At 39.8% G+C, this 18,414-nt stretch overlaps 1 protein-coding gene across 8 annotated transcripts in view; it reads left to right on the top strand.

Annotated features, from left to right (window-relative positions):
• RAPH1 (Ras association (RalGDS/AF-6) and pleckstrin homology domains 1) overlaps window positions 1–18,414 on the top strand; it is a 165,321-nt gene that overhangs the window by 117,892 nt on the left and 29,015 nt on the right. For 5 of the 8 annotated variants that reach the window (XM_043505620.1, XM_043505618.1, XM_038422595.2 and 2 more), the window contains 4 exons: window positions 2,001–2,075; window positions 9,814–9,891; window positions 12,419–12,578; window positions 18,029–18,150. In XM_043505620.1, the coding sequence (XP_043361555.1) occupies window positions 2,001–2,075; window positions 9,814–9,891; window positions 12,419–12,578; window positions 18,029–18,150 (435 nt within the window). The remainder of the gene's footprint in view (window positions 1–2,000; window positions 2,076–9,813; window positions 9,892–12,418; window positions 12,579–18,028; window positions 18,151–18,414) is intronic. The other 3 variants (XM_043505623.1, XM_043505617.1, XM_043505621.1) reach the window with 1 other exon arrangement.

Here is an 18,414-nt window from a genome sequence, read left to right as displayed (position 1 = left end):
GTGCACGGACGCAAGCACACCTACAGTGGAGCACCCATACAGTGAAGCACCTCTAGAGGGACACATCTCGAAGAAACATAATTACTGCACAAGGTGAGTAACTTCTTCTTTACTCATACTTTCATTTTAAAAAAAGCATTGTGTTCCTTGACCAAGGATACAGTATACACACTCAAGCTTGTCTAGACTGGAAAAAATTAGTTGTTTTTAAAATGTTATCACTTCTAAAACATCACTTAGTATCTCATGGGTAAAGGCCATGATATTGAAAAAATTATTAGGTGGCCGTGGCCATGGTCATAAAAGATGTGATCCATAGGATGTGCCAGCTAACACGTTCTAACTGATGTGTTTGAAAATTCTGGTGTAAACAGGCGCTTTGTAACTTAACATGTGCCAGGCTGAATTAAAGCTTGAAGTGAGTCTAGACTTGACTTTGACCAATTTAGCATGGGTTAAGTTACACAATACTGTATCTACACTCCATTTTCAAATGTATTAGAATTTGTTAGCTAACACATCTCTCCCTCACATGTTTAAATCCTGGTCTACACAAGGACTTGGTTGTTCATGACGAGTGTGTTTTTAAGCATTAGAGTGTATCCTTGGTGGTGGTTGAAAATATGCTCATGAATTAGCTAACATGTTTTAAAACAGCTCTCATTTTCCCAATCAAACAAACACTCAAAGGGGGATTTTTTTTCTTACCCTTACTTACCCTGGGATTAGTAACTGACATCTCCCCAAAGAGAAACACTGAATTCTCTATTTCCAGATCTTTATTCTCTGTACATGTTATTCCAGAGCAATAATGTCCTATTGTAGTAACCTCTCAGGAATGACTTGAGAGAAGGTCGTCAAGTCAGTTCTCAAGAAAATATCCTTCCCATGTGGCTGATACAGTTTATGTATAATTTAAATTCTTGGCCAATGGGGTAGCCATTTAACACCCATGGAACGAAGACTCCCACCTCAGGCAGAATTTGGCTCCAGTCAAATTTACTGGTGGAATAGCTGCCCAAGAAGGAAAACCATGCTTTACCAGCTCTAAAACCTGAACAAAAGGACATCAGATCTTACACTTCATGTTACTTTTGTCTTACTGGCATAAGATGTTCAGGAAGGAGTCATATTTTGTCTTTGATCTGCTCTCTCATCTGGGAAATTTTAACTCTTGGTCACTTCGCAAATGTGGATTGTCAGACAAACTCTTGTAGGAGAGAGAAAACTTGGTTTATCTGTGAATTTCTCACTTGTGAGATATTTGGCAATCTGACCCATCCTTCTGGTGATTATATTGAGAGAGAGAGAGAGAGAGAGAGGGGGGGGGGGGGATATCGGTACATGAAAAGTTTAATTTGTTGGCCATAGTTCAGGATTATCAGTTACTCTCATTATGGTAAGGTTTTTTTTCTGCAGTTTTGGAAGTCCTCTTCTTGGGAAAACGAGCCAGAGTACAAAGCTTTACCATCATGTCCTGTTTCCATGACTGACAGTTTTATGCTGTCTTCATCTCTGAACAGCAGAAGCAGCAAGCCCAGTTGTATAGGATTTGCATGATGTGGGTAGGATTTTTAAGTGTCTAAGTGACTTATTACGTAAGTGCCTTTACTCGTGCTCCTAAGTCACTTAGGTAATTTTGAAAATCCTAGGCAGTAACTTGTAGAAAAGAAATCAGTAACAGGTAAGAAAAAATTTTCTTTAAGTGTATTTTATAATTGTTATGCCATTGAAAAACAGGTGAAGAGAAAGATGGTGTCTTTTAATAGCACAGCTGCTTATTAAACCTTTGCTTTCTGTCTAAAGTGTTTCTGGAATTCATTGTCTAGAGATGGTTAGAGGTTTATGGATGGGAGGAGTTTGCGTGGGGAAGTTAAGTGCTGAAGGTTTTTAAGTGTTTGCTTAAACTCTGCTTGTCTGCTATAATCAACACACTATAAAAATTACTGCACTGATTTCCTTTGACTTAATTTCTTTCTCTCTCTTTCTTTCTGCACAAGCACTCCTATCTGGACAGGGAAACATCCCTTCTTCTGAGAAACATTGCAGGAAAGCCTTCTCATTTGCTGACCAAGGTGATGCATCTTCTTTCCACCTGCATGTGACTTTTTCCTTGTTGATAGAATGCAGCTCCCACTTCTGGGTTTATAAGTTTGATGCTCACCCCTCCCTCACTCACTTCCCCCATCCCACCCCCCCAAAAAAACTTGTTACGTTTACTAGAGTGACTTTTCCTCTTGTCAGGCTGTTTTTAAAGGTTGTCTCATTTTAAATATACTCTGTTGAGTTACTGCAAATATCCATCAAAGATTCCAAGTTCTTGGAGAGCATGTAATAATCATCCTAGCATTCTTGGCTAAAAAAAGTCAAGTGGAGTCAAAAGTCTGTGGAGTCTGAAAGCTCTTCTGTTCTCCTCCCCTTTACAGGTATAAAAATCAAGCTGTGGGAAGCACATAGACGCTTTTTCTCATACTGCCAGAAAACAATAACATTCTTCAAATGAATTAAAATGACTAGCAACAGTTTGTCTTCATACTGAAAGAAAGGATCAGATTTGCTATTTTGAGTGCTCTTACTTGGTGTAATCTGGAAAAAACACCCTAGTGTAGGACAAGATACTCAGAAGTCTGTTATGGATAACTCCTAAATTATTTCTGTGACATAGAAAAAGAGTCAGTAACACCCCAAGAGCACTCCTTGCATTTTAATATATTACTGTCCACTTTCTGGCACTGTTCGTTATGTTGGGAATCATATTTACTGTACCCCCTGTAGTTTGGAATAGTTATACTGAAGGAGATGAAGGGTACGGACTCTAATTCTATTCAACGATGACCAGATGGTATGCGGAAAACTATGTAGTTTTGTGTTGTAGAGAGACTTGCACATCCATTCTATCAGCAGTCATACTTCACTGTTGTCCACCTGTGTACCATTTCTTTGATTATTTAAAAAAAAAAAAATTTAAGTGCTCCTAGGGAGAAACTGGGGCAAATCTGAAGACAAGGACTATATATAGATTATGCCGATTTTAGTAAAGCAACAAGGGCATATTTGCTGAATAGGTAGGCTTAGGCTGTGTTTGCCAATTATACTTTAGAACAGGGGTGGGCAAACAATGGCCCGCAGGCCATTTTAAGATGGCCCGCAAGCTCCTGCTGGGGAGCAGGATCTTGGGCTTGCCCCAGAGTGCTGGGTTCGGGGCTGCACCATGTGGCTCGGCCCTGCTCCGGCTGGGATGCTGGGTTTGGCTCGGTCCCGCTCCGGCTGGGGCGCTGGGTCAGGGGACATACCACGTGCCTTGGCCCCACTCTGGCCAGGTTGGGGGTTGCTCCAGCGCTGCAGCCGGGGCGCTGGGTCGCGGGCCTCACCATGCAGCTTGGCCCCGCTCCAGCCAGCACCCTGGGTCGAGGGCCGCACCTCACGGCTCGGCCCCGCTCCAGCACTCCAGCCAGGGTGCAGGGTCGGGGGCCGCTCCACACGGCTCCCGGAAGCTGCGGCATGGCCCCGCTCCGGCTCCTGTGTGCTCCAATGGCCCCCTCCGGCACTCCAATGGGAGCTGCAGGGGCGGTGCCTGCAGATGGGGCAGTGTGCAGAGCCACCTGGCCGCACTTCCGCATAGGAACCGGAGAAGGAACATGCTGCTGCTTCTGGGAGCCACTTGAGGTAAGCACCGCTCTGAGCCTGCACTGAGCCACTTGAGGTAAGCCCGCTCTGAGCTCTCCCCACGCCCCAATGCCCTGCACCAGCCCTGATCCCCCTTCTGCTCTCCAAACCCCTCGATCCCAGCCCAGAGCACTCTCCTGCACCCCAAACCTCTCATTCCCAATCCTATCCCAGAGCCCTCACTCCCAATTAGAGCCCTCACCTCCCCCCCGCACCCCAACCCCAATTTTGTGAGCATTCATGGCCCGCCATACAATTTCTATTCCCCAATGTGGCCCTCAGGCCAAAAACTTTGCCCACCCCTGCTTTAGAACTACTGTTTTTTCTAGTAAGCTGTACTTGTGTTAACGCTTTTTTTTAACTGACGAGCAGCTATCTGTTTTCCTAAGGAAATTTATTCCAGCTGCTCTGTAGTAAAGGAGCTTTAACAGCAGCCCAGAACAGAAGTCATTTTTCTGCTCTTTCCCAGCCCTCTCCTCTTTTACCTTTTTAAAACCCCTTTAGAGGTTTGGATGCATGAGAATTAAGAAATGTGGTGGCATAGACAGAAACCATGAATGTGCCTCTTCCCCTCTCCCCACCCTTCCAGTTTCATGTCTTTCCTCATGTTTTTCCCTGTTTCTGATGGATTGTATACTAGGAGGGTGTTCATGTGTACACAATTGCCAAGGCATTGTGAAAATGTGCATGACTAGTGTTTATCCCACTGAGTAACATTATCTAGTTTTAGATAAAGCAATCCATTTAAAATCATCATCAAGCTACATTTTAAATTGTAATTTTTTTGGCTGGGAAATTTTTATATACAGATTAATATTGCCAAAGAGCATTTGATTATGATTTCTTGCTTACACATCCTTTAAAGAGAAACTTTCTGGAGAAAACTTTCAAATATTAAACTAAAAACATTTACTGGATCCCATTTCATGTTTTATGAAATCATGTCTACTGCATTCACTTAAATGAACTTCATAGCTTAAATAGTACCGCTTAATTGCTAGCTTTATTAAATACAGATAAGTTTTTCTTTAAAAAACCCTCCAGATATAAGGAAGTCAACTGCAAAAAACTACATTCATGTACAATAAAATGTAAGAAGTCAAGAAATGCAAAAGGTAAGGTTCTTAGAGTAACATTAACTCACATTGCACAGCCTACATCTTTTGTGTTTAAAACACAGACCATATTTAAGTACAAATTTAACAAGGAATTATGAAATATATGGGTATAATGTGGCCATGGTTAGCATTACTAAAGGAACCTTTTAACTTTTGATTTCTTGGGGTCTTTTTCAGTTTTAACTGTGCTACTTTAAAAAATTGCATTAACATAGGTTTTTTTGTATAACAGTAATATTCAGATGCAGTTGAAATTCATTTATTGAGAGAATCACTGCAAGTTGCCAGTTTTGAAAATAAACAAGAAAACTAACAAACTAATTTAATTATTCAAGAACACTGTATCACAGTGTAGCTTAGTTTTTTATCTATTTCTATTCACTGTATGCCAATATATTTTGTATTAAGATATCACTGTAGCTATTATTCCTTTGAGAAGTAGAGCAAAGCTGTTTTTTTTTTTTTTTTTTAAGAACTATTGGGATTCTGTATTTGTGATATTCTTCTGTAATTAGATGTAATTTCAATAAGATTCATTGCTTGGAGTAAACTTCTTTTAGGCCTCAATCTACAAATACATGCTTGCATGGATAGCTGTTCACTAGAGTAGTCACACTGCATCTAGGACCTTAGTAAGTTGTACTACTATTTCCAATTCCAAAAGGTTTTAAACTATTTCAAGTTCATATTTTAGTTTTGTTTACCATTGCAGGGGAAATGAGTTGCAAATGCTAGATGTGATTAGATTGATTAGTATGTCATATTTCTAAAATGTAGACAGTTGTGTACAACAGTTGTCAGTTTATGTGGTTGAATGGCTTGCAGTATATTCAAATATATTACTGTCACCTCTCTGTCTTCTCATGAAAATATATCTCACATGGAATGAGAAATGTAATTAGCTCAGTACACTGTCTGGTTGCATAGGCTTCTTGTTTGTTAATCCTCTTTGTTCCTTGTGTCAAGGTTTGTTGTTGTTTTATGATTTGTTTGGCTTGGAAGGGGAAAAGAGGCAGATTGATTAGAGTGTAGCAAACTTTGAAAAATATCAACTTTAATCCAATCAAACTTCTAAAAAAACCCATCATAATCCAATTGTACTTTTTGGGAAAAAATCATGACAATACATAATTCCCCATCTTGCAATGAAGCATTACCTGCCAAATCTGGTGAGTTGTTCTTGGTATGTCATGTAGTTTAAAAGAAAAACAACTGTTCTTTAGTTATTAAACAGAGCAACTATTTTTTTTTAAAAAATCACATTTTTAGTTTTGCTTTGATTTTTCTTTTATGTGAATTTTAATCTTTAGCATTTGCTGCTCGTAAATAAGATCTTTTTAGGGAAATGATGATTTTAGAATTTTTTTAAATTTCTAATAGTTTTAGTCTAAAAGTTAAAAAATACTGCAGTAAGGAATCATCAACATGGATTTGTCAAGAACAACTCATGTCAAACCAGCCTAATATCCTTCTTTGACAGGGTAAGAAGCCTTGTGGAGAGAGGGGGGCATGGGAATAGCAGTAGATGTGATATCTCTCTACTCTAGTAAGGCTATTGATACTGTCTCGCATGACCTTCTCATAAACAAACTAGAGAAATATAGCTTAGACAAACCTACTTATAAGATGGGTGCACAGCTGGTTGAAAAAGGCATACTCAGAAGAGTAGTTATCAATGGTTCAAAGTCAAACTGGAAGAGCATATCAAGTGGAGTTCCACAGGAATCTGCCCTGTCTCCTCTTCAGGTCTAGGAATGGTACTCCCAGCCTCACAGCAAAATGCAAGGTGGAACAGATTGCTTAGCATAAGTAAAAAGAAAAGGAGTACTTATGGCACCTTAGAGACTAACAAATTTGCGAAAGCTTATGCTCAAATAAATTTTAGTCTCTAAGGTGCCACAAGTACTCCTTTTCTTTTTGCGAATACAGACTAACACGGCTGCTACTCTGAAACTTAGCATAAGTACAGAGCACATAGTGCAAGGACCCATTCAAGGTAGAGTGACCCATTAACACCCCTCCAGTCATAGGTCAAAAAGGGGGAGGGGCTAGTGGGGTACAAATTGTTGTAATAAGCAATAAATTCAGTGTCTCTGTTGAGTCTATGATTTTTAGTGTATTGCAGAGTAATGAATTCAAGCTCCCAGACTCCTCTTTTGAATGTATTGTGCAGGTTTTCTTTGAAGATGAGGACTAAGTCAAATATAGAGTGATCAGTTTGTGAAAAGAGTCTTGAAGTACATAAATTACGAAGTGGAGTGTGATAAATTGTTCTCCTTAACCATTGAGAACGGGATAAGACGTAACTGGTTTAAATTGCAGCGAGGGAGATTTAGGTTAGACATTAGGAAAAACTTCCTAACTGTAAGGGTAGTTAAGCACTGGAACAAATTATCTAGGGAGGTTGTGGGCTCTCCATCATTGGAGGTTTTTAAAACCAGAGTAGATAAACACCTGTCAGGATGGTCTAGCTAATACTTAGTCCTAACTCAGTGCAGGGGACTGGACTAGATGACCTATTGAGGTCCCTTCTAGTCCAACATTTCTATGATTTTAGGCTATTGTTTCATCTCTGGAGCCAATCCTGTTTCAATCCTTAGAGTTTCAAATGAAAATTAATTTGATAATAGAAACAGCACATACTTAAACATTTTTATCATAAAACCACTACATAATCTGTGATGGTTCTCTGCTAAGGAATCTTTTAAGACTAGAATATCAGAAAAGATAATTACGGTGCATTGGCACAGGTGTATTAGAGCCATGAGATCTGATTCTCCAAAGCCTTGCTCTTTGTGTAGTCACATGCACCTGTACAAAGCGGGTGTAAAATGGTACCTTTTTGATAGTTGTATACTCACGTGCACATGTACAACATGCAGTGGGATGGAAAATTGGGCCCCATGACTTAAGTAAAAAGCCAAACTGAACATGTTCGCAGCCTCTGTACAGAAATAGGTTTCAGAGTAGCAGCCGTGTTAGTCTGTATTCGCAAAAAGAAAAGGAGTACTTGTGGCACCTTAGAGACTAACACTCAAATAAATTTGCTAGTCTCTAAGGTGCCACAAGTACTCCTTTTCTTTGTACAGAAATAAAGGTTTATGATCGAGGTCATAGATACCACTTTAAAAGCCAGAAATTCCTCAGTTTCTCAAAATTGGTCTTAAAAATATATAAAGGGTGCATCTTGCTCTTATTGACGTCAGGAGCAGCCCAGAGCATAAAATGATTAATTGAACTACCCTTCCAAATAAAATAAAAAAATCTTAATAGAGCTTTTCTTTGCTTTTGGATAACAAGTGTTTTTGGATTAAAACAACCAGGACTAAGAGGTAGGATAAATACTCTAAAATTCTGGAATTTGTATGTATTTGGTTAAAGTTAAAAATCTTTTCAGATATCTTACTGATTGTTTTGTTCTTTTTTCTAAACAATATATTCTGGTATAACCTTTCCTAGTTATGTGATACCATCTTTATGATCAACTAAAATGAGTCTCTCACTAGCCTAATAAAAAGCGTTGTTCTTTGCCTAATTGAGTTTTCAGATAATGTTTCAAACCCCAGTTATTATTGCTCTTGTCAGCTTATTGGCTCCTCTTATTGAAAAAGATTATGTTTCTCACAAGCAAGTCTATACCCCTTCACAGCTGTTGCCATCTCCGCTGTGTAGTATAGAAATACAGTCTGAGAATGAGGGGACAGAAGTGGCTAAGTAGGAGTAAGACAAAGTAGCCTAGGAAGGAGCCACTACGGAGGATAAGAATAACAACAATGGCTTCACAGAAGTGAAAAATACCAGTAACAGTGTTACTCCTAGTGAAGTTCTGCACAGATTTGAAGATGGATGAATCTTTGTCATTAAATAAAAGGCAACTTTATCCAAACAGTGTAATAGAAAAGCAGCTTAGGGATTTTATTTGTAGAATGAAATGATAAAGAGTTAATCACTGTAGTTGGGGCTGTCTTTCCCCCATTGTGAGGAACTGTGCTACTTTTGCTCTGAAAGTATTCTTTTTTTGAGGGGGACTGACAGAAGTATTTTTAATTGTGTGGCTTTCTACTTATGAGTTCTACAAGGTGGTTTATGTGCTTCTTAGACACTTCACGTGATAGTAATCCAAATCTTAGAATTGTGAAATTTGAAACCTGCATGCAGAGGTTCTACAGAAGTGGTTTCTTGTTTCAGCAGATCACTTCAACTCTATTGCAATAGTAATATTATAGGCTGATTGCTGGAGATTGAAAGTAAGTATTAGTAATGTTGCAGTATACCAGTTTCTTTACGAAAAGCAATTAAGAGCTAGAATGGATTCAAATTCTTTGGACTTTTAATGTGCTTTAAATTGTAACAAACTTAGATTTTTAAAAGGAAGAGTATCAAAGAAGAAGGTTTAACTTCTTACATTTGGTGATATGAACACTTTTTTTAAATGAGGAAAAACATAGTATGGAGCATGAATGAAAGGTGTAGTGTGCAAGTATTGAGCTATTGCCAACTGGTTTAACATGTCAAAAGCTTCCTAAACAGACTGGAATAGCGTGGAATGCTATTTAATGGAAGTGTCTGTAACAGTAAGCTATGGTATCTCTTATTGTGATGTTAACTTTGATAAACTGAAAATCTGTTGGAAGTGTTTAATTGTACTGTTGGCAAATATGGTATGAAGTGGGACTGTCATTGTAAATCTTTGGCAAATTAAAGCATTTAGTAATTGATGGATGCAAAAGAAAAAAGTAGAATGCAAAGGAACGATGCAATATTGGCTGGCAAAGTGCAGAAAAACAATTGTATTCTGTCTTCAAAACCTCACGGTCTGATCTGTGTATAAATCAGATACAGGAAGTCTTTGCATCTTAAACATAGTAGTTTTTTTCAGCATCCATGATTGTTCCTTTAATTTCCACACTAGAGGTTGTTGCCAGTGGGGGAACTAGTATTCCGTCTCAAATGCTACCCTATGATAAACTCATAATTTGAAGCTTTGAAGTCCTAACATTTGTTTAACTGGTATGCTGTGTCCCCATAGGAAGAGCAGGCTGCTAAACTGAAAGCTGAGAAGATCAGGGTTGCTTTGGAAAAGATTAAAGAGGCACAAGTGAAAAAGGTAAGCTACATTTATATTATTTTACATGATTCCTAGGTAATCGTTATTGAATCAGAAAATATGGGTTCAGTTCTGCTCATCTCTGTTAATTACACTTAAACTATTTTAATAAAAAAAAGACTTTTTTCCATTTTTAGTTTTTCTTTTGAGGGACATTGCTCTCTGATCTGTAATTAGGTTATTCAAATTTTAAGCAACTATTCTATTCCTTTTCTCTTCCAGTCAGGGCTTAATAAAGAACTTGCACTATATGGTGTGGCATCACGTTTTTCTAAGCAGTAGCTTATTCTACATCCAGATACAGATTTAAAAGACTTTGGCAATGTGCATTCACATCTGAAACAGAGATCCAGCCTTATTCAGTTGTCTTTGCATGTTCAATAGTCTCGTATTTCAAACTGTCTTGTCCTCTTTATAGACTCATTCAATATACTTGTATCAGGCTGTCCAACTTCCAGTTTGCAAGATACAAACTCTCCTTTGGTTGTTAATATGCAGAAGTGTAGTGAGTGGAAAACAGACAGTATTTGATGCTATGTCAAAGATAGTAAAGACGTTGCCTCCAAATTTAGGGACACTGTCAAGTAATTTAGGGCCAATATTTAGATATGTTTAATAAATCTGTATATCTTAATATTAACAGGATGATGTCCAATGTTTTAAATCATTGAAAAATGTTAATATTTAAACATTCCATATATAATATTTGCAAATCAAATGCTACAACATTGTGCTAGAGCATGAGAATTCAGAACAAATCAACTAACTTCTTTTAACTTTGCAAGCTGAGTTAGGTGTGAAAAAAGTAATCAATAGCATAAAAGGTGGAAAGAAGATTCTAACATTCTTTGGTTTTCTAAATTAGTGTAGGTAAGACTAGATTGAGGTATAATTTTTATATGGACACTGCCCTCTTTTTAAAGTAATACTGAAACAGCAGGGAATTAGCAGTTAAGTTTTTAAAACAGTGCTGCTTTCCCCACACACCTTCCAAGTAAAGAAAATTTAAAAGAACTTTTTTTTTGTTTGACTGCCCCACCAATGAAAGACTAATATTTATGCAGAAAGTGGCAGAAATCTTATGACTTACAAATTTTTAAATTAAAGCTGACGCTTGCATTGCCCATCATAATTGGAAAGACACTTTTGTGTTGTGTTCCATGTATTGTATTTATGTATAATTGTGACTTTTTAATCATACTTAAGACCTGAATTCCTTGTATGGATCTCATACTATATATTTTAAGTGTGTTGGGTTTTTTAACTAAACTAATGCTAAAATATTATGGACATGAGTGTTTAAACTAGAGTAAATGGTGAATTCTCTGTAAATTGAAGTCTTTAAATCATGATTTGAGGACTTCAGTAACTCAGCCAGAGGTTATGGGTCTATTACAGGAGAGGGTGGGCAAGATTCTGTGGCCTGCAATGTGCAAAAGGTCAGACTTGGTCGTCATAATGGTCCCATCTAACCTTAAAGTCGATGAGTTTATATGCTTTTTTATTGGTTTTGACAAAGTTAATTAAGAAAATCTAGATGCTAAAGAAATGAAAAATACAAATTTATGAGCAATAGCAGCAATACACAAAACTCTCCTTTTATATCATTTTCAATTAATAACATGTTAGCCTTGCATACTTTTATTTTTTCATAAGAATGAAAACAATTAACAATTAAAAAAAGTAATTAACAAAAATTCAGTGTCCGGTAGATCAATGGAAATAAATTATCATTGTATCAATTTTTAAAAGAGCAATTATTAAAATTCCATATGAATTTATACAAGGCCTTTGTGCTTGCATCTAGTTGCTTGAGACAAGCTTGTGTGAACATAGGCACCGACTTCTACTGGTCCCGGTGGGTGCTCGACCTCCCTTTTGCCCCCAGCCCCACCGCCATTCCAACCCCTTTCCCAAAGTCCCCACCCCAACTCCTCTCCTTCCACGCCCCTAGTCCGACTCCTTCCCCAAATCCCCAGCCCTGCCTCCTCCCTTGAGCGTGCCACGTTCCCGCTCGACCCTCCTCCCTCCCGGAGCTTGCTACAGCTGTTTGCCGGTGGCAAGGGCTGAGAGGTAGGTGGAGGAGCAGGGATGTGGCGTACTCGGGGAGGAGGTGAGGTGGGGCAGGGCGGGGAGCTTGGCTACCAGTGGGTGCAGAGCACCCACTAATTTTTCCCTGTGGGTGCTCCAGCCTCGGAGCACCCACTGAGTCGATGCCTATGTGTGTGAAGACAAGTTCGTTTCTTTTTTTGGTAATATGTTTTTTTGTTTTTTAATGCATAACTAAAATAAAATTACATATTGTAGATTTGCTTTTCCTTTTACAAAAGGAACATGACCTTTTGATAAGTGGGCTTTGAAATGAACATCTAGTTATTAAATATGGCTCTTTGCATCTTTAAGGTAGAAGGAATTGATTTTTATATAAACTTTATATGAGCTAAACTTTATTTTTGTAATCTAGGTTCAATAAGAAATATGTTTGGGAAATTAATCCCTGTTCTTCTTCTTCCCCTTCTGGTCACAGCTGGTAATTAGAGTTCACATGTCTGATGATAGCTCCAAAACTATGATGGTGGATGAGAGACAGACTGTAAGACAAGTACTGGACAATCTGATGGACAAATCCCACTGTGGCTACAGTTTAGACTGGTCACTGGTAGAAACCATATCTGAATTACAAATGGGTAAGTAAACATGATGATGATGTTGATTCCTACTTGTTATCTTAGTATTATCAGTTTACTTAGCATTTGTCCACATGGACTTCATATAATTTAAATATTATTGATTCATAAAACTATTAGCATTTATCAACCTCTGTTGGAATAAATTCTCATTGTTTTGATTGTTGGTTATGTTTAGATTTCTGCAACCATTTCTGACTTTAATATCTTGTACCTGTATTCATTTAAAATCTGTCTCTTTATAGTTAAATGAACTTGTTTTATTTTTAATTGAAACTAACCTAGTGTTGTGTTTGAACTGAATTGTTTGGTAACTCCAATTAAACTAGCAAACGGTTGTACATTGACCCCTTACTAGGACAACAGGCCTCTCATAGCTGAACTGTCTAGGAGAGGGTTGAACAGTGCCGAACACATGTTTTTGGGGGAAAATTTGGCACTGGGCGTGTATTGGGGTCACCCCGAAGGTAGTAACCAAGGCTGCTGGAAGCCAGTGTGTGGCTGGTATGTTGCTGACAGGCTGATGGGGTCAGAGTTGCTGCACCAGGGTGTAGATATGTAAGGACACTTGGGGAGAGCTGCATGCTGTTTGTGAGCAGCCCAGATTGGGAGCTACAAGAGCAAAGCATTATAAGGCACCTAAGGTTGCATGGCAGGTGGTGACACAACCCCTCTGGAGGAAATTCACGACACCTCACACATTCCTGGATATTTTGCAGAATGTAGGATCTAGTAGAGCGGTGCTCCTCATTAATCAGGTCATCCTAGAGCCTGCCAAAGTCATGTGTCATACTCCAGCAACAAGTGCACCTATTCTTAAAAGGGCTGAAAAGAAGTTGTCCCAGCCAAGGGAACAGAGTTTTTATTCTCTCATCCTGTCCCAAACTCTTTGGTGGTTCAAGTGGCCACTGAAAGGAAAAGGCAGCACCACACAAGGTCCACTCCTTCAGATAAAGAGGCAAAATGTGTGGACTTACTCATAACAAATATTTTCATCCACCAGTCTGCAATTACCTGGCTTTGTTGTCAAAGTGTGATTGTATCAACTCCTCTAAAATTTTGAAATTCAGAGACACGCTCCCTCAGGAGAATACAAGTTAATTTCAAGTGTTTATCAAGGAGGGTAGATTGGTGGCTAGAACTCCCTACAGGCTGCAGCTGATGCAGCCTCAGGATAATGGCAACTTTTGTGATGTGTCAGGAATCCTGACTTGCTCCAGGTAAGTTCAATCCAATATGAAGGACTTGCCCTTTGATGGAAATAACTTGTTTATCTAAAAGACTGAGTCATTGAAAGGTTCAAGGGCAACCCTCTGCACCCTCGGTGTATATACATCAGCACTGAAGAGGAAGTATCATAGGCAGCCTTACAAGTTTAGACCACTATCACAGCCCTTCTGCCATCAAAGGTTATGAACCACAGCAGAAGAGGATCAAACACAAACCTTCCTCCTCCTTGCAGCCATAACTGCTGTCGAGTACTTTTGATGGGACCTCAGAGGGTTGCAAACCAACTGAGATGCCATCTCTTTCTGCCCCCAACATGCAGTCTTAGTGGTGGGCTAGCCCAGTTTTCCCATACCTAGTGGGTAACAGGCAAATAGGTTCTCAACATCATCTGTTCAGGCTATATTGTGAAGTTACTCTTCCCTTCCAAAACCACCTTGCCCATCCCTTTTTAGGGACCACTCTCACGAGAGGATACTCATTCACGAGGAGAGCTTAGGAGGGATTTTATTCCAAATATTTCCTCAACCCAAAGAAAAGGGAGGATAGAGACCTCCAGCAAATCAATGTCTTTATCCACAGATTTAGATTCAGGATAGTCACCTTGGCATCGATAATCCCATCCCCAGAGATGACAGGTTCACTGTTCTTGACACGAAGGCTGACTATTTTCATATAGCCGTCCACCCCTCTCACAGGAGATTTCTGAGGTTTACTATAGGTCCAAACCGTTATCAAGTCAGGGAGCTCCCCTTAAGAATAGCAATTTATGAAGGTACTTTTAGTTGTGGCAGCAAGCTTCTATCGCCACAGCTTGACAGTCTTTCCTTACCTAGATGACTGCTGTTGACAGGAAGATCTCGTTAGGCAGTACCTCATCATCTCTACTCTAGCATCACTAGGAATCTGTGTGAATGCAGAAAAGTCCATTTTAGTTCCCTTTGGATTCGAGCCAGAGCTTATCTTCCTCTCTATAGATTCCAATCCATGAACAATTTAATCAATCATCTCAGAAAGAGCCTGCAGCTGTTGGTTTGTTCAAACCTTATCCTCCTTAGTCAAATGGGATCCTGTACCTACATGATACCTTTTGTGAGAATTCAGCGTTGCTGTCTACAAGCCTGGCTTCAGGCGGTATATGTGCCAAGCAGACACAATATGGACAAGTTAGTCCTGCTCCCTGCCTTCCTCTCTCCCTTTCTCCCATCCCCCGCTCCAGAGTGTGGGAGACTCTAGCGTGGTGGCAGAGCAGGAATGTGGGGGGAGAGGGAGTTTCCTTCACTCTGTCCCCACCCGAGAAGTTAGATGTTAGAGAGATCCTCTCTCTCTTAGGATGAGACCCCATCTGGAACCACACAGCACAACAAACGAGCTCCTTGTGAATCCAGGAACACACAAGCACATAAACCTCCTGAACCTGAGAGCTGTCTGAGTAGCATGCAAACAATTCTTACTGATCATACAATTCCTGCATATTTAGATAACGTCAGACAACATAACAACAGTGTTCTATGTCAGCAAGCAAGGGGGAGCAAGATCTTACTCCCTTTGCATGGAGGTGAAACTGTAAATCTGGTGTATTCACCACCATATTATCCTAACAGCAGTACATCTCCCAGGGATACACAACAAACTAGCATACAGCTTCAGCAGACCCTTCTCGATCAACTGTGATTGGGAACTATAAGATTCCGTGGTGAAGAGCACATTCAAACAACAGGGATCCCCATCTTGTGGCCTGTTTGCATTTCCTGTTTTCTTGGAACACGCTGTGTACTGCTCCAAAGGGCTGCACAGTTAGGACTCCAAGGGAGATGCCCCTCTAATACTGTGGGCAGGACACTTAAGGTACATATTCTTCCCCCCCTCCACCCGCCGCCTTCCATTTTATCTTGATTTCTCAAGAAGATTCAGCAGAATGGGGCAGTGATCATCCTCATGGTTCATAGGTGGCCCAGACAGTTTTGGTTCCATAGTCTTTTCTAGCAATCAGCCCACTCATCCATCAGTATTTAGTCTTTCACAGACCTCTTGACAAAGGACAAGGGCAAGATTAGACCTCCCAGTCTTGACTCCCTCCACCCTACAGCTTTGTATTTGGATGGCTATTGAATCTAGAGCAGACATTTTCAGTATTTGAGGAAGCCATCCTTAACAATAGCAGAAGGGAATCCCTCAGAAAGTGTTACTTCGCTAAGTGGAAGAGTTTTTTTTGTTTGGGCTCAGCATCACCAGATGTCTGCAGAAGAATCAAAATTCCCACTATTTTGAACTATCTGTTCACCTTGAAAACCTCAGATCTTTCCCTTAGCTCCCAACAAATACACTTGGCAGTTGTTAGTACCCTCCAATGACAACCACTCCATTTTCACCCATCTAGTGATGGTTTTTTTCTGTAAAGGGTCTAGTCAGAGCTTTCCTCACAATAACTAAATCTGCTCCAATGTGAGCCCTTAACTTGGTCTTCTCGACATTAACAGAGTCACCATTTGAACCATTAATAACATGGTTGCTGTCCCATTTATCTATGAAGATCAACTTTCTAGTGGCTATCGCTTTGGCTAGAACAGCAGAAGAACTAGACACCCTTATGGCTGATCCACCGTAGACAATATTCCAGAAGGATAAGGTTTCCCTGAGACTACACCCAAAATTCATCCCCGGTGTAATCTCAGGCTTTCATCTAAACCAGACAATACTTTAACCTGTTTTTTTCCCTGAAGCCACATGACACCAATGACTGGACAGGAGATTCCATTCCCTGGATGTATGCTGTGTGTTGGCTTCTACATACAGAGAAAAAAATAAATTACAAAACTTCCGGGACTGTTTTATTAGCAGAACAAATCAAGGGCCCACTCTACCAGAGCACAGGCAGTTTCGGTAGCCTCACTTTGTGAAGTGCCACTTGTTGACATCTGTAAAGCAGCAATGTGAAGTTCTGTCCATGCCATCATAAAACATTATCCCTTGTGCTAGCCCACTTTAACTTTGACCTTTCTTGAGCCTTGACTGGGTAACTTTGCAATCTTGACGGTCTCATAGTCTAGAGTATTAAATATAATTTCTTATAGGGGTGTTAGAAAAAGAAAAAAAATACACACACACATCTGTTTAGACAATTCAGCAGTTCACCACCACCAGAATTCTAAAAAAGAATGTGTACAAAGTTGTCAATGGCTCGGAGTTCCTACTGATTTACCTAGAAATCTTTTTGTAAAGGAGGGAAGGCTCTTGTCAGAGAATTCATACTTAACTGTGTAGTGAAGGAGACAAGGGCTCTGCAGAGCCTTTTTCACAGAGCCTGTAATAACAGCAGGGAGATCTAACTGGTATAAATTGCTTTTGCCTTATTTATTGTTCATGAACTGCATGAAGTTTAATAAGCTCTTTCAGCTACTAGACTCCGCAGAAGAACTGTTCTCCTGCAAGTTCCTGAGTTTCCTTATCTCATTTCACTTTCATCAACTGAGGTAGGGCTTGCTAAATGTTCCTGTGATCCTAAATTAGCTATGCACACTTATATAACCATCTTTCAGTTAGAACATCAAGAGTGTTCTTTCATTTTTATTTTTACATAATTCTTGTTTAAAAAAAGTGTCACATGGGTATGTAAGAAGTATACATTTTAAATGAGATGATAAATAGCTGAAGATAGAATATGCAGGGCTTCACTGTACTGTGTTTATATGTAAGTATACAAACATCTAACCCAGGGGTTGGCACCTTTCAGCTCTTTGGCTGCCCTCTTGCGGGCAGCCCTTTTTTAAATAAACTGAATTTATTTTATTCACTTCTTTACATGCTAAAACAGTGGTCACCAACCCGTCAATCATGATAGACTGGTCGATCCTGGGGTCTCTGCCAGTCATTCGCGATCTACGGGCCACTAAAACTCCAGCGGTGCAGCAGGGCTCAGGCAGGCTGCCTGCATGCCATGGCCCCACGCCGCTCCTGGAAGCAGCCGACTGCTGTCACGTCTCTGTGCGCCCCTGGCGGGCGGAGGCTGCTTTGCATGCTGCTCCTGCCCCCAGCACCATCCTCTCAGCTCCCATTGGCTCGTTCCCAGCCCTTTCTTCCATTTTAACAAACTGTTAACTATATATCTGTGTTTTTCCTCACACCTTGTCCACCTACTGGATCCTGCTTTGAGGTCATGTTGCAGAATGTGAGAGAGTAGAAATTTTTTTTTTTTACTTGTTTGCTCTTTCTCATTTATGCAGAGAGAATCTTCGAGGACCATGAAAATTTAGTTGAAAATCTTCTAAACTGGACAAGAGACAGTCAAAACAAACTTATATTTGTAGAACGTATAGAAAAATACGCACTTTTCAAAAATCCCCAGGTAAGTCTGAAGCTGATTTTTTCACTTTTTTATATAGATATTTGTATTTATGCGCGCACACACGCACAAGCTTTGCATTTTAGAATACACTCTAGAATACACATTTGCCTCTAGAATACACTCTGTGGTCAGCACAAGATCAGCCCCCTAAATGAAATCCTGATGCTCTAACCAGTCCATTTTCTAAGTGTATGAAAAGGTTAGTGGAATTCATAGCAGCCCATGTAACCAGTTTACATGAAATACTCACCAATACTTACAGGT

This window comes from Dermochelys coriacea, chromosome 11 (genome assembly GCF_009764565.3).
Source record: "Dermochelys coriacea isolate rDerCor1 chromosome 11, rDerCor1.pri.v4, whole genome shotgun sequence".
In the NCBI taxonomy this organism is placed as follows: Eukaryota; Metazoa; Chordata; order Testudines; family Dermochelyidae; genus Dermochelys; species Dermochelys coriacea.
Note: the sequence above shows the minus strand (reverse complement) of the source record. Positions and strands in the feature narration are given on the sequence as shown.